The 12510-nt window shown below is 40.0% G+C and overlaps 1 protein-coding gene across 2 annotated transcripts in view; it reads left to right on the forward strand.

Moving 5' to 3' along the window:
- KLHL2 (kelch like family member 2) overlaps positions 1–12510 on the forward strand; it is a gene marked incomplete at its 5' end in the record, with an annotated part of 80080 nt that overhangs the window by 17003 nt on the left and 50567 nt on the right. Inside the window, one exon of one of the 2 annotated variants that reach the window (XM_081091831.1) lies at positions 4547–4653. In XM_081091831.1, the coding sequence (XP_080947957.1) occupies positions 4547–4653 (107 nt within the window). Of the gene's footprint in view, positions 1–4546; positions 4654–12510 lie in introns of those variants that run through there. The other variant, XM_081091832.1, reaches the window with a different exon arrangement.

The raw sequence follows: 12510 nt of genomic DNA on the forward strand, positions 1-12510 counted from the left end.
AGTCATCCAGCTTGTGAGCATGCACCTTTGGAAAGAGGTAAGGGTCAGACTCAGTAGACACAAACTGGCTGAAAGCTAAGAACAGGGGTTCTCAAACTACGGCCCCCGCGCCACATGCAAATACAAATATTGTATTTGTTCCCGTTTTGTTTTTTTTACTTCAAAATAAGATATGTGCAGTGTGCGTAGGAATTGGTTCATAGTTTTTTTTTTTAAACGATAGTCCGGCCCTCCAACGGTCTGAGGGACAGTGAACTGGCCCCCTGTTTAAAAAGTTTGAGGACCCCTGGCTAAGAAGGTTGGTCAGATGATCTCTCTCATCTTTGAGTGCTGTTTTAAAATCTAGAGACAAAACAAAAATTGAACACTGGAACTATGTCTTTGATTTGTAATGTGGCCCTTAGACCCCATGTGACCTTACCCAGGGTGTGGGCTTCACACTACTAGTTTGGGGATGCCTTTACCTTATTAGTTAACATCAATGAATAAGCCAGTAAGACTAAGCTAATTATGTGGCACCCAGCAGGTGTTATGCTACAAGGATTGGATCAATGAGTAATTGTAACTGAAGCTGAATGTAATTAATTATGTGATTTTGAGGTGTTCAAATGTAATTCCACTTAAGTTCCATCTGGAAACTAGAGTGCTAAGAGGGATTACTGATGAGGAAAACAGGCATAAAGATGCTCATGACTGATGTTTGAGTTGTGTCCAGATACTCCCTAGGAAAATGCAGATGACCCTCTTGAGAGACCTGTGCTGTTCTGCCGACTGCCTGCCGTCCCACCCCCTTCTCTCCTTTGTTCACACCCTCTGCCTCTTCGCACTTCTTGTTCCACACGTCCCCATTGGGCTCCGCTGCTCCAGGTCGCCATGCAACAGCACATTCTGTTCTGTGTGTTCTCTTGCTCCTTCTTCACTAGCTAACATTGACTTGTTTTCAGAACTCAGCTTAAGGTCAATAACTCTAGGAAGCTTTTTCTGCCTCTCAGTCTGATTTAGATGCTCCCCTGTTTCTAAAGCATCTTTACAATGGTGCCTTCCACTCTATTCTGTAATCTTTGGTTGTCAGTCCTTTCTGCTAGTCTCAAGCAGAAATGATCCTGCAAGGTCTTGTTGAATGAGCAAATAAACTTTGATTTTTCTAAATATTCTTGTAGAGGTAGTGCTAAAAACCGCCTAAAATTGGGCTTTTATAAACTATAAATACAACTTTAAAAATAGTTTTTAGTATATATTGTGTCACATAATAAATTGGTGTTATTTATAACATTTATAATTCATACTGTCTTTTATGTTAATCCTCACCTGAGGATATCCTTCTATTGATCTTCAAAGAGAGTGGAGGGGGGAGAGAGAGACAAAGAGAGAAACATCAATGTGAGAGAGACACATCAGTTGGCTGCCTCCCACATGCGCACCAACCAGGACGGGGAATTGAGCCTGCAACCAAGACACCTGCCCCTGACTGGAATCGAACCCGGGACCCTTCAGTTTTCAGGTTGACACTCTCCACTGAGCCAGATTGGCTAGGGCTATTTTGTACTTTCCATTCCCTGTTTTATTCAAACTTTAACACGTCTTACAACCACACAACTTTAGATGGATTTGTGTAGTGGTTAAGAGAACTCTGGAGCTTGTCTCTGTGGATTTGAATCCTGGTATTGCCACTAGAAGGACTTTAGACTGGTTATTCATCATTTTTTTTCAATCCTCACCCGAGGATATTTTTCCATTGATTTTTTAAGAGAGTGTAGAAGAGAGAGGGAAAGACAAAAACATTGATGTGAGAGAAACATATTGATTGGTTGCCTCCTGCACACGCCCTGACCAGGGCCCAGGCTGGGGAGGAGCCTGCAACCAAGGTACGTGCCCTTGACTGGAATCGAACCCGGGACCCTTCGGTTCGCAGGCCGATGCTCTAGCCACTGACCCAAACCGGCTAGGGCTGCTTATTCATCTTTAACCTTGGCTTCCCCAGTTGTACATTTGTGGGGTAAAAATCATATCTACCTCATAAGATTGTGAAGGGGTCTGAATGAGATATGTGCAGGTAAAGCTCTTGCATGGCTTCCTCCTGAAAACACTGCTGATTTTCTCACCCTGGTTATTTTGAACCCATGCAATTCATAGAGTTGCAGAGTGGCTGTGTATTCTCAGAGCAGATGGTAGACGTTGTCAGTCCGCCACACTGACGGAGGAATCACAGATGAGTGATGTGGAGGAATGACAGCTTCGTGAGACATTATGCCACCTTTTATGCCTCTAACGTGGGACCTGCCTGATGTCTCATACAGCATCGTGAGCCATTACATCAGCACCACCCATGAGCTATACTTCAATCCAAAGGGCAGAACAAGCTCATCCCCGGTGAGGCCCAGGACGGCAGTCATCACCGGTGCTAGGGGCCATGATGTTTCTGACAGCTTCTCCTGTACTGGAGGGAAAATAGATGCTGATAAGGTCTCTGAGAGTTTTTTGCATGAACTCCACGGAAACAAGTTTGTCAAGTGTGGAAAAGTGGAAAACTAGCAGGACTTGGTTAAACTCTTGAAAATGTTGCTTATACGCTTCTAGAAACTTACAGAAGTAGGCAGGCCACCCTTGGAGGAAATAGAATAGTTGAGGTGGGGCCACATGTGACTTATGCATGCTATACATATAAATTCAGTGCTCAGATAGTTGGGGTGCCATGAAAGGACTTGGTTTCCCCACACCTGTTTCAGCCATTGGTAACATGACTATGAGTCACTTTTAGAGTTGGTGCCTTCTTGCTTGTTCTGGAATAAGCATCAGCAACCGTTAAGACACTTTTATTTCGCTAGGGAATCTTACCTAGCAGCTTGTATAGCGTGTAAAAAATGCTTACCCCACATACTTGTGAATGAATTAAAATGGATAGTTTAGAATTGGAGGTAGGTTTACTGAATAATAGCTTAAGGTAAAATAATGGTCTAGGACAGGGGTGGGCAACCCCTGGCACGTGTGCCAAACATGGCACGCCAGTAACTTTTGCTGGCATGCGAAACCCTCTCTTATAATCTTCCATTTACAATTTTTTTCTTGATATCGACTTTTTTATTTTTCAGATAAATTCAGTGTAGGTGCATCTTAGATAAATAATTTTACATAACAAGTTATCTTAAAGACCATAGACATGGATTGATGAGAGAGGGGAAGAGCAATTTCTATGCCTCTGCCTTAACTCTCCCTGCCTTCCTAGATCCGACCAGTGTTTTGGTTTCATCCACATACGCTGTGAATCTTTGTTCTCAGTGATAAATTTTGTTAAGTCTCGTAATTGGAGTAGCCTGACGGATGAAAGTAGTAGCTCGTGCATATCTCTGAAGGTCACGAAATATAAACCTGATGTAAAATCTCTGTGATCAGTGATGCAGCAGCAAAAGTCCCACTGATAATATCAAACGGAGTCATAAAGTTTTCTGTCGGACTATCAGTGTACATGTATACATTAAAAAATAAATGTAGCCCTGACTGGTTTGGCTCAGTGGATAGAGCGTCGGCCTGTGGACTGAAGGGTCCTGGGTTCGATTCCGGTCAAGGGCATGTACCTTGGTTGCGGGCACATCCCTAGTAGGGGGTATGCAGGAGGCAGCTGATTGATGTTTCTCTCTCATTGATGTTTCTAACTCTCTATCCTTCTCCCTTTCTCTCTGTAAAAAATCAATAAAATATATAAATGTTCAAGTCTTACCTTTAAAAAAAATAATAAAAAAATGTATTTTTCGTCATCATATACTGTGTTTTTGTCACTCGAATGAATTTTATTATTTCTTCAACGTTCTTCACATACGTACACCTTAAAAGATATCAAGTAGGCGTAACATGTTCTCAAAAAATTAGGGATGGCACGCAGAAGAATTTTGAGTCAGAGATTTTGCTGGTTTTGGCACGCACTCACAAAAAGGTTGCCCACCCCTGGTTTAGGATAACAGAATGCTTTTTAATTTTATATGTGGAAATATTTTCGGGCCTTGAGGCATGAGATATTTTGCATTGATTAAGTTAAGTTTCAAATGTCCACATGCCTTTAAAGCAGCAGTTGAAATTCTATTTAACTTTCCCTTTGTTTGATGACCCAGGGTCATTTTGAATATGTGTATTTTTGGTACTTCGACCCAGTTTAGTTTTCTACATGTGTTTTATCTTGTCTTTATCTTAATGTCAGACTGCTGTTTGCCGTTCTGCTGATGCTGTTCTTCATTTAAACATTCTCTCTTGGTACAGTCCATCGGAGCTTTGCTGCCAGTAATTTCCTTTAATTTGTGGAATCAGTAATCAAGGTTGGAAATACTTCTTTGTTAAACAAAGGCAAGATTCTGAGTAAGGGCCAAGGCATGTCGGGCCTTTGCCACAAGCGTTTTCTACGTACTTCCTGTTTAGGAATCCTTTTCTAAAGGATGGTAGCGTTTAGTTAGTGTCAACTTTAAAAAAGTGGGCTTTTCCTGTAACATTTTTGCATAGGATGCTCAGGACATTTGTTATTGGTATCATTAAAATGGTTTTCTCTCTGCTTTGGAAACAGTCAAAATTTGCTGTGTGATGTCACAATTGTGGCTGAAGACATGGAAATCTCTGCTCATAGAGTGGTGCTGGCCGCCTGTAGTCCTTATTTTCACGCCATGTTTACAGGTATGAAATATTTTAGTTATGGGTATTTTTAAAATGTATACAGATCTGGGCTTTTTTTTTTCTGTATTTTTTAATTAACATTTACTTTTATGAAATGAAGCATTGTAATGCAAGAGAACTCTTGCTTTGTTCTAGATTCCTCATCTTTCATTGTTGTAATCATGCTGTGTGTATGTGTACATTACATACTCATAAAAATTTATCCTCTGTTTTCTTCCATATGTAAATATAAATTATTTACATATGTCGACTCAGTTTACCTTCTTGCCATTTACAACAGCTTTTTGGCATTTTATTATTTTCGTAAAAAAGGCTTTCACGATTTTACACATTTTCAAATGATTCTCATGTTAGTTTCATCCAAAGAGATGTTTATTTAATGTCCTTTGATTTGGAAAAACTTAGAAAATATGGTGTATACTTAGACATCTGTAAAAATATATAGAATGATTTTAGTTCTTCTGGAAAAAAGTAATTTGTGCCTGCCACACTCAAAGTCTTTAGTCTCATTCTTTGAAAAAGATTTAAACATAAAAAAATGTAAACAAAGAAATGAAGTCCCAACAATGAGCATGCAATCTTAGAGTATTGGTAGTTGCAATAAAGTACTTATAAATACAAGTGTAGCAGTACAAAAGAGCACAAATGCAAAGTTATTCATGCTTTAGAAATTATGTAATTCCCGTGGTTAACAATTTTACTGGGTACTCACAAGGATACAGAACGATGTAAGAGTGCTTCCTGCCCCAGTAGCTTCTTGTGTCACTGGGGAGATGAGATGTGCACAGTTAAATACGTAATAGTGTAAGGAAGATCTGTGTGCCCAGAGCAGTGGTGCAGATGGGGAGGACTGAGATGGGCAACATTGAGAGGGGATCTGACGTTACCTGAAAACTCGTGGAAATAAAGGATTTACACAGATAAAGATGAGTGTAAAAGGCCATGTGTGAGAGTGGGCTTAGTGTTTTGGGAATAGAGAGAAGTCTGGAGGTCACCTCTCTTTTCAGCCTATTGAAGTCTTGCTGTTCCTGAACTGAGTCAAATAATCCAGAATGTAGGAAGGATGGCTGAGGGGGCTGTGAGCCAGGCTGGGATAGTGATTTGGAAAGATGTCTTACTGAGTGATTTGAAAAGGCAATTCTCATAATGTGGACTAGTCAAATTTTTATGTCCTGGGGGTCCCTTCAGTCTCTTGGTTTACGTCTTGTTTGTTAACCACTTCAGTAAACAGAATCTCCAGGCTTGTAAGAGGAGGATCGCTTTGAAACGTGCTGGTGTAATTTAGGAATTCCCTAGTAAAGTGCTGTCCTCTGTAAGTGTCCTTCCTTCACATGACACTGCTATTGCCACTTCCTTGTCAGAATTACCAGACCTTTGGGATCACCAGTCACTTTATCAGTCTGTGCTTGACTCTATCACTTTGTCAATCTTTCCATCTGGAGAATTGGGATGATAATTTTACTGACTTCTTAGGGTTTTTGCAAAGATTAAATGAGATCATAGCACTTTGCTTGGCACATAGAAAATGTTGGCAGTAATTATTATGGCTATTATTATTAACTAGAGGCCCGATGCACAAAATTCGTGCAAGGGGCTTGGCCCTCGCAGCCCCTTGCAGCCCCGGCTGGCTCCAGCAGCCTCGGCCGGCCCTCGCAGCCCACCGCAGCCCCTCACAGCTCCGGCTGTCCCTTGCAGCCCCTCACAGCCTTGGCCAGACCTTGCAGCCCCGGCTTCATCCGGAAGGTCGCCTGGAAGGATGTCCGGAAGGTCGTTCAGCTGTTCGGTCTAATTAGCATATTAGCTCTTTATTATCTAGGATGTTATTTACTCTCAATTCCTAAATGGGATGTTCTGTAAGAATTAAAGATTGAGAAAGTCTTAGACAATTTTGATAAATATTGTCATTTCCATAGTTACAGAAATATAGTGATCAAGTTAAAACTACAAGATTAAGATTAGTTTCTTTTCCCCTTAAAAGGCAACACTTTCTCAGCCTTAGATACCCAAAGACATGGATGCTAGAGATGGCATTCTTATGTCTTTATCTTTCTTCTGTTTCCTTTATAATTTAACTACGTTTCAGTTTCCCTTATATAACATTTTTTTGTCCAGTGGTTCTCAACTCTTCATGTTTTAGTTGACATGCAATTTATGAATATGGAGCTTTGCCTAATGACAGACCTAGGGGGGCCTGAAGACATTCGAGTCTATTAGTTATTCCTAGTGTATCTCAGTTTACTTACAGGTGAGTACTTCTTGCAGTTCAGTCTATTTCTGCCTGAGAATACTTGGTCAAATTTTGGATTGCTATGTGCCAAAGATGGATGCAGAACAGGGATACTATGTTAATTTCTGGCACATATAAAATGTGAACTGAGTACCTCCATTGGATGTGGATTTTTTTACAACTTTATTGAGGCATAGTTTACAGAAAATTGACCCATTTAAAGTGTGGAGTTCAGTGATTTTTAGTAAATTTACTGAATGGTACTATCATCACCATAAATATATTTTAGAACATATTATTCATGTCATAGTATGTATCATCAGTTTGTTCCTTTTTATTGCTGAATAGGTTCCATGGTATGAATATACCATATTTTGATTGTTCATTCACCAGTTGATGGGCATTTGAGTTGTTTCCAGGTTTTGGCTGTTATGAATAATGCTGCTGTGAACATTCATGTGCAGTTCTTCGTGTGGACAGATATTTTAATTTCTCATAGGGATAGATATCTAGGAGTAGAATTGCTGGGTCGTATGGTAAATTTATATTTTAACTTTTTAAAAAACTGCTATGCTCATTATTTACAATAGCTAAGATCTGGAAACAGCCCAAGTACCTGTCAATAGGTGAGTGGATAAAAGAAGTGTGGCACTTTTATACCAGCGAATGCTGTGAGGCTGTGAAAAGAAGGATCTCTTACCCTTTGAGACACATGGAGGGACCTGGACACCTTTATGCTCAGTGAGATAGGCCAGTCAGAGAAAGACAAATATATGATCTCACTTTTATGAAGAATCTAATGAATATAATAAACTGGTGAACAAAAAAAGATCCAGAGACATTGAAGCATCCAGCAGACTGATATATTTCAAAGGGAAGGAGGCGGGCAGAAAGAGATTAACCAAAGAACTTACATATGCATATGTGCGTAGCACATGAACACAGACAGTAGTGTAGTGAAGGCCTGGGGGTGGGGCAGGGGCTGGAAGGAGAGAGTGCAGAAGGGGATACATCTGTAATACTGCCAACAATAAAAAATCTATATTAAAACAAAACTAAAAAGCTGCTGTGCTGTTTTTCATGGTGCTGCACCCCTTTATTTTCCCACTAGCAGTATACAAGGGTTCCCATTTCTCCAACTTCCTTGCCAACACTTGTTAACCTCTGTGTGTTTTTTTAAAATTGTAGTCATTATAATGAGTGTGAAATGACATCTCCTATCATTTTAATTTGCACTTTCCTAATAACTAATGATATTGAGCATCTTTTCATGTGCTCAATAGTCTAGACTTTTATGGTTCTTCAGTAATAGATGTTGTTTACCTCTCTGGCAATTTTTATATGTTTTCTTCTGAATCCACTGGATAGTCAACAGTTTGACAGAGATTAGGCAGAGAAGATATGGAGATTTGGTAGTTTAGTGTGCATACTATATTCATTTAAGATTTGCTAGAATATGAGTTGTCTTGGTCTGAGCCTTGTTAGAATTTACTATTATAAAACATAAAGTGAAGGCCAGCAAATAGACCTTTGCAAATATCTCCTCTGTCATACACCACAAATACTTATATTCTCCTGCTCAGGGGATAATCAGAAGTGTTTACAGTGGCACAGGGCGTTACCCTACTCTTGTTTTCCCATAACTCACCTCTTAGAAAATGGGGAATATGCATATGATCTTTCTTGGCCCTTGTTTTTAATCTCCCATAAACTGTAGGTGAGTTTTTCATTCAAATTATATCACCTAAAGAAATAATTGTGTTATTCCTCTTAGTTCTGAGTATTTGGATGGAGAAGGGATTGGAAAAGTAATTCTGTGATTTAGTCACAGGTTTTTACTTTGTGAGGCATGGGCCTATTTACAGCAAGGCCAAGTTAACTGTCACTTGAGAAAGAATGTGTCAAGTTGGGTTCTTGTGTTTTTTAATTATTTGTTTGTTACAAATGTGGAATTTAAAAAACTGTTTCTCCTACAAATTCGAGGCGAAAGTATCTGAAATGCAGTGGGAAAATACTAAATTTTAATTTGTACTCCTTTTGTGTGCTTTTTAAAAAAAAAAGTTTTATTGATTTTAGAGAGAGAGGGAGGAAAAGGGGGAGATAGGGAAACATCAATGTGAGAGAGAGACATTGATTGATTGCCTCCTGTGTGCACCCTGACCGGGAGTTGCACACGCAACTTGGGTATGTTCCCTGACCGGAAATCAAATCAGTGACCTTTCAGTGCATGAAATGACACTCAACCAACGGAGCCACAGCGGGCAGGGCTTGATTATTTCTTTTGTCATATTGAATATGATTCAGTAAGGTAAATTCGAACTGGAAAAGACAGATTATTAAATGATTAGGAAGTGAGGTTCTTTAAATTGTGGTATGTATAGTTATATTTGCCTAGATTCATTTTTTCATTCATCAAAGAATAGTTATTGAGCATCTTCTTGTGCCAGGCATTATCTTAGGCTTCGGGGATCATAGAGATGAACAAGACAGACCAATCTCTGTACTCATGATTCTCATCAGGGAGAGGAGAAAAGGTTAGACTGAGTAAATGTAAAAAGATAACTGAGTGCGGGGAAGGAAATGAAATAGGGTGTTGCACATAAAGAGCATAAGTTAGGCTGTGCTCCATTTAAACCATAAATAGTAAGGAATTGTATTCTCTCATAATTGGAAGGTAGGCTGGGCACCAGGCATGATTGCTTCTGCAGCTTGCGACTCCTATTCTTCAGCAATCAGTTCCTGCACCCTCTGTCCTCAATAGCAATTTTATCCTTAAGTTGCTTCCCCTCCTGAATGCAAGATTCTTACCGGAGTGAACTCCATATCACAAGGAAGGAGGAAGATTGTCATTTTCTCTTTTAGAAGCTAGGAGACCTTTTCCAGAAGTTACTCAGACTAGACCAAAACTAGCAGGGGAGTGCAGTTTCCAAGTTTGCCTTAGATTAGTTGTAGAACTGGGGAGTTATGTACCATGACCACCAGAGAGTGGCTTGCAGGGCATTCGGGTCAGCTTGCCAGAATGAAAATACATGTGTCAGTAGTGTCTTTGTAACCCAAGACTAATAGAGATCAAAAGGTCAGTAATGATTAGCATGGATGACAAGTGAAGCTTGAGGAATAATGGAATAAATTTTATTAAATATAGGTGTAAATTTATCATTCACTTCATAGGGTTTCAGCATACGAGAAGCTTCTTTATTATACTTTTATGTTTTTTTGAAAAATTTTTATATACTAAACAATAACAAATTAGAATGATAGTTTTTTTTTATTAAAATGATTTTATGTTTTGCCTCTTAAACCTTTTCACTTTTTAGAACTTTAAAATGGGTAAATGAAGTTACCAGTTTGTGCTGGGTTTCAGGAGTCCTGATTAAACTTCTTTAAAATGGAAATGTTCCTATTCATAATCTATATCCTTAAGTTTTTACAATTTGAAGGTCTTTATTTCTTTTTTATTTTATTTATATATATTAAATATATCATTATTGATTTCAGAGAGATAGAAACATTAATGATAAGAGAGTCATTTTTTTTAATTTTTTAAATCTTTATTGTGTTTTTTTTAAATTAAATCTTTATTGTTCAGATTATTACATTTGTTCCTCTTTTTCCCCCCCATAACTCCCCTCCTCCCAGTTCCCACCCCACCCTCCGCCCTCACTCCCCACCCACTGTCCTCATCCATAGGTGCACGATTTTTGTTCAGACTCTTCCCGCATCTCCCACACCCCATTCCCCCTCAAGAATAGTCAGTCCATTCCCTTTCTATGTCCCTGATTCTATTATAATCACCAGTTCATTCTGTTCATCAGATTATTTATTCACTTGATTCTTAGATTCACTTGTTGATAGATGTGTATTTGTTGTTCATAATTTGTATCTTTACCTTTCTCTTCTTCTTCCTCTTCTTAAAGGATACCTTTCAGCATTTCATATAATCCTGGTTTGGTGGTGATGAACTCCTTTAGCTTTTCCTTATCTGTGAAGCTCTTTATCTGACCTTCAATTCTGAATGATAGCTTTGCTGGATAAAGTAATCTTGGTTGTAGGTTCTTGGCATTCATCACTTTGAATATTTCTTGCCACTCCCTTCTGGCCTGCAAAGTTTCTGTTGAGAAATCAGCTGACAGTCGTATGGGTATTCCCTTGTAGGTAACTGAGTTTCTTTCTCTTGCTGCTTTTAAGATTCTCTCTTTGTCTTTTGCTCTTGGCATTTTAATTATGATGTGTCTTGGTGTGGTCCTCTTTGGATTCCTTTTGTTTGGGGTTCTCTGCGCTTCTTGGACCTGTAAGTCTATTTCTTTCACCAGGTAGGGGAAGTTTTCTGTCATTATTTCTTCAAATAGGTTTTCAATATCTTGCTCTCTCTCATCTTCTGGCACCCCTATAATTCTGATGTTGGTACGCTTGAAGCTGTCCCAGAGGCTCCTTACACTATCTTCGTATTTTCGGATTCTTTTTTCATTTTGCTTTTCTGGTTGGGTGTTTTTTGCTTTTTCGCATTTCAAATCTTTGCCTTGATTTTTGCACTCCTCTGGTCTGCTGTTGGGAGTCTGTATAATATTCTTTATTTCAGTCAGTGTATGCTTAATTTCTAGTTGGTCCTTTATCACAACATCGAGGGTCTCATTAGATTTCTTGAGGATCTCACTACATTTATTGGCAGTTTCTAGAAAATTATTGAAAGACCTTAAAAGTGTGGTTTTGAGCTCTATATCTTCCATTTCTGACATTTGCGTCCTGTTTCTTTGTCTCCGCATTTTTTTATGTTTTCTTGGTGCACCCCCTAGTGGTCTTTGTGTGCAGTCTTGTTGTAGTTAAGTCTTGATTGTTGTAGTTAATACTAGGGGGGATTTGACCTCCAGGCCAAGTGGCTGTGAGAATCAGCTGTGTCTGCAGTGAGAGAACTTCTGTCCTCTAGGGAGGTGCTAATCTAGCCTTTGCCTGAGGCTATCCTGCAAATGCCTCTTTGCAGGGCTTGGGCGGGGTGGGTCCCAGGGGATCTACAGGGCGGGCTGAGCGAGCAGTTATGGCTGCCCTCAGTCCCGTCCCCAGAGGCTCTGCCTCTCAGAGTCCCAGCAACTGCTGCAAACCTCAGAGAGAAAGCTGCCCTTGAGTTCCGACCGAAGCCAGACAGTCCCACTTCTCCCGTTTGAGTCTGGGTCCCTAGAGACTCCCCCGGATCTGGAGCTCAGAGTCTGAGACTCCCTCCCCATTGAAAACAACAACTGCGCCCTCAGCCGCCAGCCCGCTCTGCATGCACTCCGCACCTTAGTATTTGACTTCCGCACTGCTCTTTCCTCTTAGTTGTAGAACTTCCACTCAGCCAGCCTTCCTGTGGTTCTGGATGATGTCCGTTCCGTCTTTTAGTTGTATTTTTGAAGTGGTTGTTCGAGGCAGCAAATTCTGGCGTTAACCTATGCCGCCATCTTGGTTTCCGATAAGAGAATCATTCATCGGCTGCCTCCTGCATGCCCCTTACCCGTATCGAGCCTGCAATCACAGCATGTGCCCTTGGCTGGAATCGAACCTGGGACCCTTCAGTACACAGGCCAACGCTCTATCCACTGAGCCAAACCAGCAAGGGCAAGACTTCATTTCTTTTCTCATAAAAAGTAGAGATGGTT

Source organism: Myotis nattereri (genome assembly GCF_964212035.1).
Source record: "Myotis nattereri genome assembly, chromosome: 5".
NCBI classification, from domain to species: domain Eukaryota; kingdom Metazoa; phylum Chordata; class Mammalia; order Chiroptera; family Vespertilionidae; genus Myotis; species Myotis nattereri.